This window comes from Emydura macquarii, unplaced genomic scaffold (assembly GCF_026122565.2).
Source record: "Emydura macquarii macquarii isolate MOO-44397 ecotype Brisbane River unplaced genomic scaffold, CSIRO-AGI_Emac_v2 contig_383, whole genome shotgun sequence".
In the NCBI taxonomy this organism is placed as follows: Eukaryota; Metazoa; Chordata; order Testudines; family Chelidae; genus Emydura; species Emydura macquarii.
Genome location: NW_027130520.1, coordinates 1,740,440 through 1,760,059, shown reverse-complemented (window position 1 = coordinate 1,760,059; position 19,620 = coordinate 1,740,440). Strand labels below are relative to the sequence as shown.

At 38.6% G+C, this 19,620-nt stretch overlaps 1 protein-coding gene across 2 annotated transcripts in view; it reads right to left on the bottom strand.

Annotated features, from left to right (window-relative positions):
* The window catches only part of TMEM67 (transmembrane protein 67), a 59,328-nt gene that overhangs the window by 34,088 nt on the left and 5,620 nt on the right, over window positions 1-19,620 (bottom strand). The window contains exons 5-10 of one of the 2 annotated variants that reach the window (XM_067536433.1): window positions 18,683-18,752; window positions 18,493-18,567; window positions 9,821-9,883; window positions 8,094-8,248; window positions 7,850-7,958; window positions 6,532-6,618 (exon numbers count right to left, since the gene is read on the bottom strand). In XM_067536433.1, coding sequence (XP_067392534.1) covers window positions 6,532-6,618; window positions 7,850-7,958; window positions 8,094-8,248; window positions 9,821-9,883; window positions 18,493-18,567; window positions 18,683-18,752 — 559 coding nt within the window. Of the gene's footprint in view, window positions 1-6,531; window positions 6,619-7,849; window positions 7,959-8,093; window positions 8,249-9,820; window positions 9,884-18,492; window positions 18,568-18,682; window positions 18,753-19,620 lie in introns of those variants that run through there. The other variant, XR_010917681.1, reaches the window with a different exon arrangement.

Here is a 19,620-nt window from a genome sequence, read left to right as displayed (position 1 = left end):
AGTGTGGACTGAGGCCCAGGTAGTGCTTTGCATATTTCAGTAATTGGTACATTATGCAAGGCAGTGAATGTGGCGATTGATCTCGTTGAATGTGTCCTGACCCTTTGGGGTGGTGTTAGCCCTGACTGTGTGTAGCATGTGTGGAAATCCGCTTTGAAAGTCTTTGGGTAGATATGGTGTTGCCTTTGGAACGTTCTGTAATTGATACAAAAAGTTTAGGAGAGTTCCTGAAAGGTTTTGTTCTTTGTAGGTAAAACGCAATGGCTCATCTTATGACCAACGTATGGAGGGCTGCATCTTGTGCATTAGAGTGTGGTTTCAGGTAAAAGGTAGGTAAATTAATGTTTTGGTTAAGGTGGAATGATGATGTTACTTTGGGGAGGAACTTCGGATGAGGTTGTAGCGTCACCTTATCTTTGTGAAATACTGTATACGGTGGGTGGGCCATAAGTGCTCTGAGTTCACTCACATGGCGTGCCGATGTGATTGCGACTAGAAATGCTACCTTCATGGATATGAGCATTAATGAACAAGTCACTAAAGGCTCGAAGGGTGACTTGATAATTTCCCTGAAGACTAAGTTGAGGTCCCAAGGTATATGGGAGGATGTATGTCTGGGTACACATTCTGTATACCAATCATGAAGTATTTGACAATTGGATGTGCAAAAATCATGGTATCATCTATGAGATCATGAAAGGTGGTGATAGCTGCTAGGTGTACTTTAATTGAGCTAATCGCTAATCCAGATTTTTTTATTTCCAGGAGATAGTCTAATATAGTGGGGATTGATGCTGTTAGTGAGTTGACCTGCTTCTGTTGACACCACAAGGAGAATCTGCACCATTTCTGAAGGTAAGTTTTTCTTGTAGCAGATTTTCTGCTATTTAGTAAAATATTCCTTACTGGTTCCAAACATTGTAGTTCAGATTTTTGGAACCAGTTTGGAACCATGCTGTGAGATGTAAATTCTTCACGTGTGGATGGCATATGGTTCCGTTGTCCTGGGAGAGGAGATCGTCGACTAGTGGGAGAGCGATTGGTTTGTGGATCGACATCTGTGTGACGTAAGTGAATCATGGTTGCCTGGGCCATGCTGGTGCTATCATTATCACCTTCGTATTGTCCTTGTGTATTTTGTGTATGGTTTTGGCTATCATGGGGGTAGGGGGAACGTGTAGAGGAGACCTGTGTTCCAGTTGATGAGGAATGCGCCCCCTGTTGAATCTAGACCAGTTCTTGAGCAGAAGTAACGGCATTTGTGATTCTTTGTTGTCGCAAATAGATCGATTGTGGGGTAGCCCTACTGATGAAAGAGGTTTTCTAGGACTGTGTTGTATAATTCCCACTCGTGATTGTTGCCAAATTTTCAGCTCAGGTTGTCTGCAGTGGTATTCTAAGTACTGGGTAAATATGTCACTGAAATGTGGATGTTGTGGGATATGCACCAATTACAAAGTCTCATTGCCTCTGTGCATAGGGAGTTGGATCTTGCGCCTCCTTGACGACGCAGTGTCATTATCTTTATAGTTTTTCCTGCTATCAGAGGTAGGAAGTGTATACAGGCATTGCGGAGAGCTCGTAACTCCAGTAGGTTTATGTGTAATTTAGTTTCCTGTGGTGATCATTTGCCTTGAATGGTATTCCCCTTTAGGTGCACTTCCCATCCAATTAGTGATGCATCTGTTGTGATCATAATTGAAGGTGTTTCGCTTATGAATGGAGTTCCTGTTTGAAGGTTGTTGGGCTGTGTCCACCATTTTAATGATTGTTTGATCTTTTTTGGCATTGCTACCATTTTTGTATAGAGATTGTCTATGTGGTTTGTAAACTGTTGCGAGCCACATTTGAAGTGGTCTCATGTGCAATCATGCATTTTGCACTACAAAAGTGACAGCTGCCATATGACCCAACATTTGAAGGCATGTGCGAACGTTCAGAGTTGGCCTGCTTTGTATTGTAGATTCCAGATTTACAGTGTTCTGAAATCTGGTCTTTGGTAGAAATGCCCCGGCAGTGTGGGAATCCAGGTGCGCACCTATAAACTCCAGTTGTTGCACAGGCTGTAGGGTGGATTTTTTGTCGTTTATCGTAAGTCTTAGTGTGTGAAATACTGTCCTTGCAGTGTGAACTGCATGTACAGCTCCCATATAGGTGTGTGCCCTTATTAGACAATCGTCAAGATATGGGAATATGGCGACCCCTAGTTTGTGAAGGTAAGCTGCTACTACAGCAAGGACCTTGGAAAAGACTCTTGGAGCAGCGCAAAGGCCAAACGGTAGCACCATGTATTGATAGTGGTTGTTGAGCAGTGTGAATCTAAGGAATTTTCTGTGGGCCGGATGAATAGTAATGTGAAAAATATGTGTCCTGAAGGTCGAGGGCTACAAACCAGTCCCCCTGTTCCAGCTCCGGCAATATAGTAGACAGAGTAACCATCCTGAATTTTTTGTATCTTTGTGAATTTGTTCAATTTTCTTAAATCTAAAACAGGTCTCCAACCTCCGGTCTTCTTTTGGGTGAGAAAATAATGAAAATAAAAGCCTTTTCCTCTGTGTTGGGAGGGAACATGCTCTATGGCACCTATTTGGAGTAAATGATCGACCTTCTGTTGTAATAGTTGTTCGTGAGATGGGTCCCTGAACAGGGACAAGGAAGGAGTTTGGATTGTAGGTATGGAGGTAAAGGGAATAGTGTATCCAGATCGGATAATTTCTAGTACGCATTTGTCTGATGTTATGTTCACCTAGTGTTGGTAAAAGGGCCGTAGTTGATGTTTGAACAAGATGGACTCTGGCTGTTGAAGGTGGGGGCGGTCATAAAGACCCTCGACCAAGTCCTCAAAATTGTTGCTTTGGAGGGGCAGCCTGGGATGTTGATGGCTGCGGGTTTGTCTGTCGATGTTGCTGTAGCCTTTGTCGGGAGCATGACTGTTCATATCATCTGTTTTGCGAGTAATGTTGGTATCTGGAATTATATGGCCGATACCTGAAGGGTCTTCTTCTTGTTGCAGGTGTGTAAATTCGAAGGGTGCAGAGCGTAACCCTGGAATCTTTTCATGGTATGATTGACTTCATCTGTTTTTTCTGCGAAGAGCTTCACTTTATTGAAAAGAAGATTCTCGATCGTTGCCTGCAGTTGTTTAGGCAGAGCCGCAGAGTGAAGCCATGATGCCCTATGCATGACAACAGCAGTTGCAACAGTTCTAGTCGCAGTGTCAACCATGTCAAGGGAAGCCTGCAATGCTGTTCTTGCGACCAGTTGCCCTTCTTTGATCAGCGATTGAAATTGCTGTTTTCTATCTTCCGGGAGAAATTCAATAAATTCTGATATTTTGGAACAATTTTCGTGATCGTAATTTGATAGTAAGGTGGCGTAGTTTGCTACTCTTAATTGAAGAGTAGCTGATGTGTAGACTTTTCTGCCCATTAAGGCCTTTTGTCATCTTTGTCATATGGTGTCGACTTATGCTGCTGCTGCTTGTTCCTCTGGGTAGCAGCTTTTATAACCAGAGAATTAGGAGCTGGATAGGTGAAGAGGAACTCAGTATCTTTGGCAGGGACTTAATATTTTTTGTCAGCCTTTTTGGGTGGTGGTGGGGGTCTGCCAGATGTTATTTGCTGGCTCCATAAAGGCATCATCCATTGGAAGGGCGATTTTGGTAGAAGCTGAGGTCTGCAATATTTTAAGCAGTTTGTGTTGTGACCCTGCCACTTCCTGGAATGAGATTTCCAAACTGTCCGCCACCCTCTTAAACAGTTCCTGGAACTACTAAAAATCATCTGCAGTCATCGGAGGTGGGGGAACTATGGTCTTGTTGGGTGAGTTGTGTGTGGTTGGTGGCATTTCTTGTCCACACTCACATCCTGTTCGTCAGCAGGGCCAGTTATTTCGGGTCCTGTTTGAGTAGGTCTAATAGGTGATCTGTCTCTGTGCCTATGTGAGGTTGATGATCTACTGTGCAGTGGAGAGTAGACCAGGCGTCCCAGCCAGGCCAGTGCATATGGTATTGTGGTGAAAACCATGGAGGCGCAAACCATGGATATGTTGGTTGTCTGTGATGTGGCCAATGTCTGGATAGGTGGCCTCTGGGTGATGATTGTTGTGGAGAAAAGGTAGCCTGTTCACCATCATACTCCTCATCACTGGAGAAGGGATGGGAAACATGGGCTGCTCGTGAGTAAAGTACACTGGAGAGGTGTCAGTCCTGTAGAGAGATGATAGCAGGGAAGATGTTACAAATTCCTCCTCATTCTTGTGATGTTTGCTCTTCTGAGCATGTTTTTGTGGAGCCAGAGTTGTCAGCTCCGTTGTCAATGACGATGCCCGAAGTGTGCTCCGTAGCCTTTTCCGGTGCAGACATATCCAATGGCACCACTGGTGCCGTGGGTGCCCTCGATGCTGTCTGGTGCTCAGGCTGCATTGGTGCTGTCGGTACTGTGTTTTTTGCTGGTGCCAATGTAGTCATGGTTAGCATGTGTCGGTGCTGTGTCACTTATCGACGCCGAGGTCTGAATTGGTGCCTCTGTGGAGGCAGTTACAGTCATTGTGTGGACCGTTGCTTTAGATGGTGCTGTGTCGGCACGGGGTTGTTTAGTTTTGTGTCTCAGCTCTTTAGAGGAGCAATGGGAGTCTTCTTGTAGAAAAGGTCAATGTACCCGAGGAACCTACAGCTTCTTTGGTACCGAAACTTTTCTCCTTTTCTGGTGACCTCCTTTTCTTGGCATGCTCAGTTGTAGGCAGAGTAGAGTGCTTTTTCTGGTGTTTTCTTGTGAGGAGCCATTACCCTGCTCAGGGTCTGAGGAAGGTCTTAGCGACCTCTCCATCAGTATTAACTTCAGGCGGAGGTCCCTGTCACACCTGGCTCTGTTTTTTAGATTTGTACAATGGATACATTGCTGGGCAATATGCCCTTCACCGAGGCATCTGATGCACTCGGAGTGTCCGTCTGAAGCCAGCATAGCATCCCTGCATGAGGTACAGCGTTTGAAGCCAGGAGAACCCGGCATAATCTTACTTATAAAGGAGGGGTAAATCTGAGGGAATTTTTTTTTTTTTTTAAATGGGGAAGGATTACAGTAAAGTAAACTAAATTACAGGTACTCAGGTTTACTGAGTAACTTTAAGGAGAAGAAAAGACTTATTGAAGATTTCTAGTGGGCTGTGAAGAACTGCTGGGAGCGCTGTGTTGGACTGTGGACAGTTAAGAAGGAACTGAGCGCCTGGGTCACGTGCACTGAAAAGGGCACCAATGGCGCTGCGAGACGGGAATGACACATGCGCGACCCGGGCGGCACTGCTGGTGAAATCTCCGATCAAGGACATGAAGACGCGTCAACACCTGGAGTGAAGCACCCACAGGGACACTACTTGAAGAAACAATTCTTTCCCCTTCAAGGGGGCCTCTTCATTTCCCCCACCTGTGGGAGTATAGCAAGCAATGCAACTCTCAGGAAGATGAGCTGAGTTCTAATTAAATGAGGACTGTAGAACCATCTTGCCAAAGTAAAAATTTAAATGGAGAGAACAGAACAGTATAAATATATGACTAGAACCTCAGGAATCATTACAGGCATACTATTGATATTGCTATGCTTTTAAAATATTGACCTGTTAGATTATGCACTGAGATGTGATGCTAATACATTACAAAAGGTACCCTGAGTACCCTGAGTTCCCTTATATTGGTTCCCAAAGGCTAAAAAACACTTGTATTTAGGAAATAAACAGTAGTCTTATTCAAATAAAAACTCGAAGTCTTCTTAGCACCTACGATAGTGTCTACTTTCCCATGGGTGATAATGAGCTTTGGAGTTTAGAGCTCTGAATCAGAAGAAACTCAGACACTACATTTGCAGTAAATTTAGGAGGCAGTTGCAGGACAATCAGGGAATACTATAAAGAACGATAAAATATTGACACTTGCAACTCACTCAGTCTTCCACAATGATAGCAGAGTTTGAGATTCTCCAATAGCTATCCTGATGAGCCTATCAGCTCATACTATGAAAACTCAGAGACCTAAGGCTCTGCTAAAACTCCTTCCCAATGTTAGGATCCAAGAGTCAGACTCCAGAATGTTCTCCAAAAGAGTATGTATCTGAGAGCTCAACCATACACTGTTCACACTAACCACAAATGGAAAAGGAGAAATCATGGGCCATGCACACACAGCTGCCTGTGAAAGGGAAGGTGTCTGGGACCATGGCTCTAAGTGATTGATGCCACAAGAGGCCAACAGGCACTGCTTTCTAGAAGGTTTCTAGATTCTTAGGAGTTAGAAGATGTGTTCTTACATCCCACAAGTGGGAATATGAAGAGGCCACCTTGAACAAGAAATCACCTCTGAAAGGTTATTTTTATTAATAAAATAATTTAATTTTAATAATTAAATAAGGTTGCACTGAGGCAACTGTAGTTATATGAACACTCAGGTGTTGTATTTGTGCTCCTCTTCATTGTGGTCTCTTTTCTAGAAGGCAACCAGTATTTTGATAGTGCACCAAAAACATAACCAAAACCCACACTTACCTGTAAAACACCTCCTTCCAAATTTTGCCATTTAAGAAAATTTCCCTCTGCATCATATGAAGCTGTGATAAACTGCAGTTTTATATTCTGACAACAGAAGATAAAAGTGTTTAAAAGACTGAATAAATTTTAGGCACACCAACTTCATTTTTCAATACTTTACTAGAATGCTGGATAAAACATTTCATTTTTTCCTTTTCTATTTTGTAAATATAAATATTAACCTTGGTTCCATGCTTTTTTAATCTACTTTTCAACTCTTCTAATATCAGCATCAGTGTGATGTGAGAAGTAAGCTTGGTAGGAAAAATACTGACTAAACATTTTTTCCATAAGAATTTGCTGATTTGTTGAAATCAAAATGTTCCAGGGAAATGGTTTGATTTTGATGAAGTTCTTTTAGAAATCAGGCAGGGTTCCAATGTACCCAAAGCCAGAAACCCCAGGGCTTCCAGGGTCTGTAGCCCTGGGACAACTCACCAGGCAGATTACCTCAGTCAAGGACTCCTTTTTGTGAAGAATTTTGAAATTTTTGTGTTTTGTTACAAATCAGAATGAAACTAATTTTTAAAAAAGCAAAATCCCTCGTGAAACAGAATACTTTTCTTCAGTCAGCTCTAGTGAGACAGTAGTTGGTTATTCCCTAAATATCATGGGCCATATTATGCCATGAATTTTTAAACAAAAAACTTAATAATCAATGGACTAATATATCCCTCAAGGTATATTTAAGGTGGCTGCTGATGAAGAATAAGTATAAGGAGAACAACATTGTTTTGGGCTAGGCTCTAAAAACATTAGCCAGTTTGTTTTTTTATTTCTCAGCAACAGAGTATGGAGAAGGGCATATTTTCTAAATTGGTTTTTAATATCCAAAGCAAATTATTGTTCCTTTAAAGAATTAATTAAATTATGACTTAAATACACTTAATCATAACATGAAAATAATGATTTAATCATTAAAACACAAAAGCATTGCAATGTTAGTTAAAAAAACCTGACTAAATTGTATGTGAAATCTTGATGATGGTTGTTGTTTCTCAATTCGACTACATGAAAACTTAAGATACATTTGAAAATGTAATTGCTAAGCAGCTTATTATATAACCAGCAACCTTTTTGATACTTTGTTCTAATTTTAGATAACTATTTAACTTAAACAAATGTATGAGGATTGTGTGCAAAATAAGGCATCAATTGCATATCCCATAAGAAAAGGACAAACTGTTGGGCCAAATGCATGCCTGGTGCAACTCCATTAGCTTTAATGGAGTTATACCAGAAATGAATTTGCCCCCTTAAATATCATTATGCTTACCTTGTTTGTTCCTTTAAAACTGAAGCTTGTAGGGAACTGGGTTGTATCAAGTACTTGGGATGCTAATCCTGGCTGGTCACCATAGTACAGCCATGGAAGATTCTGTCTCCTGCAAACAGTTATATTTTGTTTTCTTCACAGGGCCTTAATATTTTATGTAAGACTACACATTCTGCTAATTTCTATGTAAACATTAATACTAAAAAATGTTTGAATTGATAGAGTTATAGAAAATGTAACATACCAGAAAGATACTGAATGAACAGTGCCTAGCCCTGCTGTATTTGCATAGACATACTGAAACAGACCACATGCATCAGTACTGGTAGAGCTTAATGAGTTCATATTCATCACACACATATTTCCAAGTGCTTGGCATGATGTTAGATTGGAATATAGCTGTAAAGAAAAAATAGTAAAGAAATCTATTGCTGATATCCACACCTGGTTGGTATGGCAAAATTGAGGTAGTTTTTAATCTTAACAATTCATCCCTAAAGCATTATCTTTACTCTGAAGTTTCTTGCTTCGTTTACCTGTAATGTTTTCCTCCAAGCACAAACTCTATTCTATATTTATATTTGGATTATTATGGCAACATGCAGTCAGTATTATCACCTTTTTATGCAAAGACCACCTTGATTTTCAGATTTTATATGTTTTTTAATTTTAGGTTAAAGCAAACAGATAACATAATCAATAGTAATTTCAAAGTTTGGGGATAAAAAATCCTGGTTTTAGAATTCAGATTGCTCAGGTTTTATGTCAAAGATGATTTCTCCAAAAGATCAATACACATATAACTTAAGTAAGTTGACATGGATCATCAATTTCATCTTCAGTGCATGTAGCATGCCAGAGATTTACATTGCATAGGGAAAAGCAGTGAAGGCAGGCTCTGTGGTGATTATTTCTGTTCGTAGAGATTAAAGCACAATGAGTAATTGAAATCCAGTTGGTAAAGCCACAGCCAGTCATCACTGAAAATTTGAACCAATGATGAATATCATCAAAAAGCCAAGGTAAGATGACTGCTAGTCATACAGGATTTTTTTTTTTTATTTTAAATATATATCCGATTTCTAGTTTTTTTCAAATAAGCCCTTATTTATATATTAATATCTTTCTTTGTTAAATTCCTTTGTTCTTGTCATGTGCTGTGACTTCTATATGATCTAAAACTATATGTAGGCATTTATGTGGCCCCATCCCCTCAGAGTCCAAGCACCTCAAACATTAATGAATTAATCACAACAACAACAAAAAAGTACTATTATCCTCACTTAATACTGTACATGGGAAACTGAAGCACAAAGAGTCTAAGTGATTTGCCCAAGGTCACAAAAGAAAGCCGTGGCAGAGCAGGAAACTGAACTCCGACTCTTCTCAGTCCCAATCTAGTGTCTTAACCATAAGTGCTCTCTTCTCTATGGTCAGAAAAGGCTCCAATTAACAAAAGCTGAGTTAATAAAATAAAAAGCAAACACTGAAGTAACAAAATATGTATTAAAAAAATCAAATTTAAATCTCAATTTTCAATAAAACAAATTTATTATATGTAAATTAACCAAAGCCTTCACCTTTAGTGACAACCTTTAGGGTAAATCAAACTAAAGGCCTATACATTCTCATAATCTTTTAGTCTTTTTTGGGGGAGGGAGGGAGAAAATGGGGAAGAGGAGGATAGTCTTGCAGATAAGATTCTTAATTTCTTTGGGAATTATTCTCCTATACTATAACTCTCACTAGCATTGATTACTGTCCAATATTCTTTTTAAAAACACAGTATCTATTTTCTCCTCTATGTATATGATCATCTCAAAATAACTTTTCTTTAAAAATAAATACAATACATCAAGTTTCAAAATTTAAAGTTCCGGAGGTTATGTATTTCAAGATTTATCAAACCAGATTAATAATTTCTTCCAAGTAAAATACAAGATACAAATTCAAAACATGCTCAAAACTTACCCAACAAGCAGCTGCTGATGCTTGTAGGTTTTTCAGAAACCATGCTGATATCACTGTTATACCCTGTAAACAAGGAATCATTAAAGTATCTGTTTTCAGCTGTGAATGGAAAAGCAATTAACTCAATATATCCTTGAGAAATATTGTCCTTTTGGAATTGATCTATCACTCAAAGCTACAGCTTGGTACAAAACAGGTCAACTACAGCAGAGCAAAAGTTTGTGCTGCTTCAATTAGTTGTATATTTCCCAAGATATTGATACCTGAACCAAAGAAGAAAGACTTAAGCCTTGAACCTGCACACTGCTATAAAGGAACAGATCTTACTGCTCATGAGGAATGCCAATGACTTCAAAATACCCTTTGCCGGTATAAAGGCCCACGTATGTGGAACACCTTCACAGCCTTATTTGATAAAACTTGCTGAGTTTGATAACAGTAATAAAAAGGGAAATAATAGAACTAGACAGATCTAAAGTGAAAAAAGGTATCTTTTGTCTATGAAATGTACACTGAAGGCCTATGTTTTCAGTAACTGAAACTATTTAGAACAGAGATTTTCAGAAAGCGTGACCAAACTTGTTTTAAACAAACTACTTTTCTCCTGCTGTCTTTCATAAAGCACTCTTCAATTCTGAACATAAGAATGGCCATATTGGGTCAGACCAATGGTCCATCTAGCCCAGTATCCTGTCTTCCAACAGCGGCCAATGATAGATACTTCAAAGGGAATGAACAGGACAGAGCAATCACAAGTGATCCATCCAGCCCCAGCATCTGACAGTCAGAGGTATAGAGACACCCAGAGTATGGGATTGCATCCCTGACTATCTTGGCTAATAGCCATTGATGGACTTATCCTCCATGAACTTATTTTATTTCTTTTTCGAATACAGTTAATAGTTCTGGCCTTCAAGGCATCTCCTGACTGTGTGTTGTTTGAAGAAGTACTTCCTCTGTTTTAAACCTGCTGCCTATTAATTTCATCAGGTGAACCCTGGTTCTTGTGTTATGTGAAGGATTAATAACAATACTTTCCTATTCACTTTCTCCACACCATTCATGATTTTATAGACCTCTATCATAGCCACCCTTAGTCACCTCTTTTCTAGGCTAAACAATGCAAGTCTTTTTAATCTCTCCTTATAGGAGGTGTTTCATATCCTTAATAGTTTTTGTTGACCTTCTCTGTACCTTTTCCATTTCTAGTATACCTTTTTTGAGATGGGTGACAAGAACTGCACAGAGTATTCAAGATGAGGGGCACCAGGGATTTATATAGTGGCATTATGACATTTTCTCTTTTATTATCCATCCCTTCCCTAATGGTTCCCAACATTCTGTTAGCTTTTTTGACTATTGCTGCCCATTGAGAAAATGTTTTCAGAGAACTACCCACAATGAATCCAAGTTCTCTTTCTTGAGCAATAACAATTAGACCCATCGTTTTGTACGTATAGTTGGGATTATGATTCAACTTCAAACGATTCAGCATTGCTTTGGTGCTGTTTGCATACCTCAGCTCTGTATTACATAGTTTACATTTAATGGTGTCTTCTGTTACTTTTGTGAAATAATTCCAGGTATTACTCCTTCTTTTCGATCACTCCATCTTCAAACAGTGTGCACGCCGTTTACTGCTCTGGAAAAGCAGTTGCTAAAAATTGTGATAACCTACGTGATGTTGTTTGAACTTTGAAGGTTTAATGCTACCAAACTGTAAAGTCAGTTCCATAATGGTCCTAACAACACGGAAGCGGAACCTAGTTCCACAATACATATGATATGAAATGTAAAAAAATAAACAGGCAAGGAAATAACACCCACAGAAAATAATGTCACTTAAATTAAAATTCAATTCTCACAACACAATTGCTACATATTTGCTGGTATTGCTGCAGCATCTTTAATGTGCACATTAGGTAACATTTACTGCACTAAATGGTAAGAACAATATTTTCCAGTTAACTGTTTGATGTTTTACATCCCTAGTTTCCACAAACAATACACATTCATTAGTTTTGGCATTTTGAGGAGCCACATATTCTCATGCACAGAAAAACATTTTCTTCCATCATTAACCACACCTTTGTGTGTATATCCAGCATTTTTGTAGATAGCCTCAAATCTTATTTGTGTCCATTTTCTTTTATTAACACTAATAGACTGACAATGGACATGGTAAATCAGTATCCTTTCAACATTCTAGACCTTGTCAGTTAGTTGTCTTAACATAAACTACAAAATATTAGATCATGAAGTTTCATAGACTCATAGACATTAAGGTCAGAAAGGACCAATATAATCATCTAGTCGATCACCTGCATTACACAGGCCACAGAACCTCACACAATAGCCCCCTAACCTATGACTGAGTTATTGAAGTACTCAAGACATAGTTTAAAGACTTCAAGGTACAGAGAATCCACCAGCAAGTGACCTGTGCCCAATGCTACAGAGGAAGGTGAAAAATCCTTAGGGCCTCTGCCAATCTGTCCTGGGGGAAAATTCCTTCCCAACCCCAAATATGGCAATCAACTAAACCCCTGGTGGGCAAGACTCACCAGCCAGACACCCAAGAAAGAATTCTCTGTAGTAACTCAGAATCCACTCCATCAAACGTCCCATCACAGGCCATTGGCATATTTACCAGTAGTAGACAAAGATCAGTTAATTGCCAAATTAGGCTGTCCCATCATACCATCCCATCCATAAATTTATGAAGCTCAGTCTTAGACTCATAGACTTCACTATAAGGTCAGAAGGGACCATTGCGGTCATCTAGTCTGACCTCCTGCACATCGCAGGCCTTGAAGTGAGCTAGGATTTTTGCCCCCACTGCTCCCCTTGGAAGGCTGTTCCAGAACTTCACTCCTCTGATGGTTAGAAACCAACATCTAATTTCAAGTCTAAACTTCCTGATGGCCAATTTATATCCATTTGTTCTTATGTCCATATCGGTGCTGAACTTAAATAATTCCTCTCCCTCCCTGGTATTTATCCCTCTGATGTATTTATAAAGAGCAATCATATCTCCCCTCCACCTTCTTTTGGTTAAGCTAAACAAGCCAAGCTCTTTGAGTCGCCTCTCATAAGGCAGGTTTTGCATTTCTCAGTTCATCCTAGTAGATCTTCCCTGCACCTGTTCCAGTTTGAAATCATCTTTCTTAAACATGGAGGACCAGAACTGCACACAATCTTCCAAATGAGGTCTCACCAGCTCCTTGTATAACGGAACTAATACCTCCCTATCTCTTATAGAAATACCTCCTCTGATGCATCCTAGGACCGCATTGGCTTTTTTCACACCATATCACATTGCTGGCTCATAGTCATCCTGTGATCAACCAATATGCTCAGGTCCTTCTCTTCCTCTATCACCTCCAACTGATGCGTCTCCGGTTTATGGCAGAAATTTTTGTTATTGGTCCCTAAATGCATGACCTTGCACTTTCCACTATTAAACTTCATCCTATTTCTATTACTCCAGTTTACAAGGTCTCCAGTTCTTTTTGTATGATATCCCAGTCCTTCTCTGTGTTGACAGTACCTTCCAACTTTGTGTCATCCGCAAACTTTATTAGCACATTCCCACTTTTTTTTGCCAAGGTCAGTAATAAAGAGGTTAAATAAGATTGGTCCCAGGACTGATCCCTGAGAAACTCCAATAGTAATCTCCCTCCAGCCCGACTGTTCACCTTTCAGTAAGACCCATTGTAGTCTCCCCTTTAACCAGTTCCTTATTCACCTTTCAATTTTCATATTAATCCCCATCTTTTCCAATTTAACTAATAATTCCCAATGTGGAATTGTATCAAATGCCCTACTGAAATCTAGGTAAATTAGATCCACTGCATTCCCTTTTTCTAAAAAATCTGTTATCTTCTCAAAAAAGGAGATCAGGTTGGTCTGGGACGATCTACCTTTTCTAAAGCCATGTTGTATTTTGTCCCAATTAACATTAACCTCGATGTCCTTAACTACTTTCTCTTTCAAAAATTTTTCCAAGACCTTGCATACTACTAACTAACAGGCCTATAGTTACCCAAATCACTGTTTTTCCCTTTCTTAAAAATAGGAAGTATGTTAGCAATTCTCCAGTCATACGGTACAACCCCTGAGTTTACAGATTCATTACAAATCCTTGCTAATGGTCTTGAAATTTCACATGCCAGTTCCTTTAATATTCTTGGATGGAGATTATCCAGGCCCCTGATTTAGTCCCATTAAGCTGTTCAAGTTTGGCTTCTACCTTGGATGTGGTAATTTCTACCTCCATATTCTCATTCCCATTGGCCATCCTGCCACTATCCCCAAGCTCTTCATTAGCCTAATTAAAAACGGAGGCAAAATATTTCTTTAGATATTGGGCGATGCCTAGATTATCCTGAACCTCCACCCCATCCTCAGTGCTTACCGATCCCACTTCTTCTTTCTTTGTTTTCTTTCTATTTATATGGCTACAGAACCTTTTACTAGTGGTTTTAATTCCCTTTGCAAGGTCCAACTCTACTTGGCTTTTGGCATTTCTCACTTTATATCTACATGTTCTAACATCCAAGAGGTAGCTTTCCTTGCTGATCCCTCCCATATTCTACTCCTTGTAGGCTTTCTGCTTTCTCTTAATCACCAGTCTGAGATGCTTGCTCATCCAGCTTGGTCTACAACTCTTGGCTATAAATATTTTCCCCTTCCTTGAGATGCAGGCTTCAGATAGTTCCTGCAACTTTGACTTGAAGTAATTCCAAGCTTCATCTTCCTTTAGGTCCATGAGTCCAGCCCACTTCCCCAAGTAATTCCCTTAATTTTTTTAAATTATTAATTTTGAAGTCAAAGACCCTAGTCATAGATCTAGTCATAGATTTTTGTTTATCCTTCTATTTAGTTTGATCTGACTTAGCTCATGATCACTCGAACCAAGGTTGCCCCCTACAACCACTTCTTCTGTGAGGTCCTCACTACCCACAGGTACCAAATCTAAGATGGCATCCTCTCTTGTTGGTTCAGCAACTATTTGGTGAAGGAATCCATCAGCTATCACATCCAGGAAAATCTGGGCCCTATTATTATTACTAGCGCTTGTCCTCCAGTCTATATCTGGGAAGTTAAAGTCTCCCATAATCACACAATTCCCAGCACTATTTACTTCAATAAAACATTAAGGAGGTCTCTATCCATATCTTAATCAGATCCCCGTGGTCTGTAACACAGCTCAAGCACTAGCACAGCACAGATTTTTGCCCAGACAGACTCTGTCTTATCCATTCCATCACTTCTAATTTCATTACAGTCTACCTTATCATTGATATACAATGCTATTCCACCACCTTTGCCTTTATTTCTCTTTCCTAAGTAGCACATACTCTTCAAGACCTCCCTGTGAACTCTGCAGCAAATTGGATATAAACTCTATGGAAGATCTCTGGTTTCTGTGGTGCATTGGTGTGGCGGCCTAGAAATTCTGCAGCAGCCTTATTTAAATTTAAAATATATATATATCTCAAGGTTTTAAAATAAATATTACAATTATTACAGTAGACATTTATTCTTATATTGAATATATTTAATCTTAGGCCATATCCACATTTTCAGTTTTGAAGATACTCATAACATTAGTAATGATATTCTATAAATGGCTGTCACTAAGGCCTGTATCTTTTGATCCCACAGTACCTTCTGAGAAGGTGAACTAGCAGCTGATGATCCCTTAAGTTTACCTTGATGACATTTATATCACATAGTCAATACCTGGTCAGCCTGATGTATTTATATGGTGTGAATGACACATTCAGTTTTCACAGACTCTAGCTTTTCATTTGATATTTTTCATGTTTTTAAGTTTCTACCCTTATGATTGTAAGAAAATATGTTTCCAAACATGAACTGAGTGTAAATCAATATAGAGCTGTCATTGAGCCTGCAGACAGCATGAAAACAACACTGAGAGGTGTGAACTCCCCCCAATGCTCATTAATTTTATTGGAGCCTTAATGCTCAAGCCCAATGATGAGAATTAACTACATAATTGTTGATCACGATGGACTGAGGAAGGGTCAGGAGGGTATGTGGGCAATTTTTTTTTTTTAGCAAATCATAAATTTGCTGAAAATAAAGTTTTTGGGGTTTCAAAAGTATTTGTGAAATCAGGTCAAATCTGACAAATAGTTTCAGCTGAAAAAAGGCTAAAACGAATTTCAGAAATGTCAAAATGAACCATTGGACATTTTATTTTGAATCAACATTTTGGTTTGATATCTTATTTTGAATCAAAATTCTAAACATTTTGTTTGACTCAAATGAAATTATTTCAATTTTTCATTTTGTGAAGAGGACAGAAAAAAATTCAGTTTCAGTTCAACTACTGAAATGAAAAATCAATTATTCATTCAGCTCTAGTTGGGAGTTAAGCACATGGAAAGGGGAATTTCACATTAGTACATGAAAGAAATAAGTAAGGAACGATAGAGGAGATGCATAAAGACAGCAGAGGGAGAGAAAAAAGGGAGAGGAGAATGGAGAAAGGAAAGACAGGAAAATAATGTTAGTCTTAAATTTTCTCACTGAATGATGCTAAATAAGGTACTGAACAAATAGTGGTAAATAAATATTTAGTTTTAAATTTTTTCTATATAAAAGTATATTCTACTCTGGATCTTCATCAAACCTCCAATTTTTAGTTACTACAAAAAAAAAATCATATTCAGATCTGGATCTTTATGCAAACCTCCAATTTATGTCAGTGGGAGAAACCCTGTGAATTCAGGGATTAAATGTATACGTTTTTCCACAGACCATTATTAAAATAAGATTTCATCTTTCTCTTTCATGTTATTGTACACAACATAGAGAAAGATAAAGACTGATGTAGAAAGAGGGCACCTGACTTACATAATCTCTGTGGTTTATAAGAGAAGAAAGTGAGCACCGTTTTGAAACCTGGCCTTTTCTTTTTAATTATAGTTTTATTTTATTGATTTCTGGAAAAGCGAGAATAAGTGTTCCCCCAAAGGATCTCTCCAACCCCTTCTTATAACCCAAACTACCCTTATACTGCACCACTCTTTCCAAAGACCTGTGTTGTAGCAAATTTCCCTCAATGGAAGAATCTAACAATGATATTACATGAGTTCAATAAGGATAAGGGGGTGATGGAGAAAATGAAAGCTAAACGTGCTACCTCAGTTTGTGCTTGCAGCATGTAGGTAGCTATGTCCTGAACTTTGGCATTTATTACTCCTTTGGATTACCAGGCCAGCCCCACAAGGGTGAAAAGGTTAGTGTGGCGATTGCTTGAAGAACATATTTTAAATCACTTCAACTATTAGTATGAATCAACAGTTGACATATTTATATCATATTACACAGAATGTTGCTACAATTTTAAAATAGGCAGCAACCGTTTTCAGTCTTGAATGCAACTTGGCACTAATAATGGCTTTTTTGAAGACTGCTTCCAATGGAAGCAATGGAGAATTTAATTTGTATGGTTCTAACTGAACTTACAATAATCTTGCAAATAGTTGTCATCGCATGTATCTTCCCCCAGCCTAATGTAAACTGAGTTAACCCTCACAATTTTTTGGGAGTGGAATGGATACAATCTGTTTTGTGTAATTCCACATGGATTAGCTCACATCTCACTACAGCTAGAAGATATCTATTGGATGCAGGGCCATAGAAAGGGTAAATAGTGATATTAACTATTGCATCAAGAGGATAAAATCTATTTGACAAATCTTGCAGATGCCCTGAACCAAATTCTACACTGATTTACATGATGATGTGAGTACACAACAGTCTACAGCCAGCCTAAAAAGCCTTAAAAGGAGAGCCAGTGTGAGCGATACCATTTGCTTCAGGCTGAAACCCATTTTGTGTTCACACACAAACAACATACACTTTTAAAGGCTATTAGAGAGATATCAACACCAACTGCAATTTTACTCAGAGACTTGTTTTGCTATCAGGTCTGATTGGAATTGTTGTTGTCTCTAGCACTCTCTCATCTGTGGGCTGAAGTCCAACCTGCACTAGTTGAATTGGTTTTGCTGGTCAATATTCTCACTAAATCTTAATAAAGAGCACTTCCTCCTCTGTAAGTTATAGAGGGGCTGTCTGGTTGGCTTTAGCACCCCTTGACAAAGCACTATTGAGTTAAGATGGATAACTACCTTTCACTTATATAGTGCTTTATATCCCAGGACCTCAAAGTACTTTTCAAAAGGTAAGCAAGTGTTATTTTCCCTTTTTACACAGAGAGAAATGGAGCCACTGAAAATTTAGGTGCCTTGTTCAAGGTCATACAGCAAGTCATTCACAGAGTAAGTATTATTACACAGATCTTTAGACTTTCAGGCCCTAATTAAACCGGTTGACCATGCTGTTTCCTTGATAGACAAATACTTCCTCACGTAAGCTATCTCAACTGAGAGAATCTACTGTATGTGTAGCAGAATGGGACATAGCATGGAGAGTGGTCAGAAGAAACTGACTTTGCTATATATACACAAGTAGACGAAGAACTGAAATAATACCAGGCATGAGCAAATGTACCATTAAAATTAAACTGGGTAACAAAATACTCTTTTTACTTGAAAACATTTCAGCACGAAAAACCTAACTATAATATATAACATGAGGCAACTTGATAATGTTTTAAGAAAAACACTTACTAGCTGTCCATAACGTACAGTTGCAATTGCCTTTGAGGGGAAGTTTCCGCTGTTAGTGAAGCATAACCCTCCTGTCTGAAAAGATAACATTAAAAGACAGAAATTCCAATTAAAAATATATACACATAAGACACTTTACAACATAACTTTCTTCCTTCATACTTTGATATAAGCTGTTTGTTTCACTTACCAAAATATTTGGGTCTGAACAGTCACAAGACTTGCTTATATTGATGAATGTTTGTTCACATCTTATACACCTATAAATCACACATACAAAAAATATAAACATGAAGAAAACACTTAAAAATAGGGTTAACAATAAGACTTTATAATGTTAAGTGAGAACTGCTAGCAAGGTATTCTCTTCAAATGTTGGCTTAGAATAAGTTTGTTCCATTACAGAGTTACTATTATTTCCTTAACTCTAATATGTAGCAAAAACCACAAAAGATGAACACTATTTGTTGGAGAAGAGTCAGCATAGCTTTTGTAAACAGAAATCATGCCTCATCAATCTATTAGAATTCTTTGAGGGGGTCAACAAGCATGTGGACAAGAATGATTCAGTGGGTACAGTGTACTTGGACTTTCAGAAAGCCTTTGACAAGGTTCCTCACCAAAGGCTTTAAGCAAAGTAAGCAGATACAGGATAAGAGGTAAGGTCCTCTCATGGATCAATAACTGTTTTAAATTGGAAACAAAAGATAGGAATAAATGGTCAGGTTTCATGATGGAAAGTGGTAAATAGGAGGGATCTGTATTGGGAGCTGTTCTGTTCAACACAGTCATATATTATCTGGAAAAGGGGGTAAAAAAGTGAGGTGGCAAAATTTACAGACAATACAAAATTACTCAAGATCATTAAGTCCAAAACCGACTGTGAAGAATTACAAAAGGATCTCACAAAACTGGGTGGCTGGGCAACAAAATGCCAGATGAAATTCAGAGTTGATAATTGCAAGGTAATGCACACTGGAAAAAAATCCTAACTATACATAGAAAATGATGCATTCTACATTAATTGTTACCACTCAAGAAAGAGATCTAGGAGTCAGTTATAAATAGTTATCTGAAATCATCTGCTCAATGTGCAGTGGCAGTCAAAAAAGCTAACAACAAAAAACA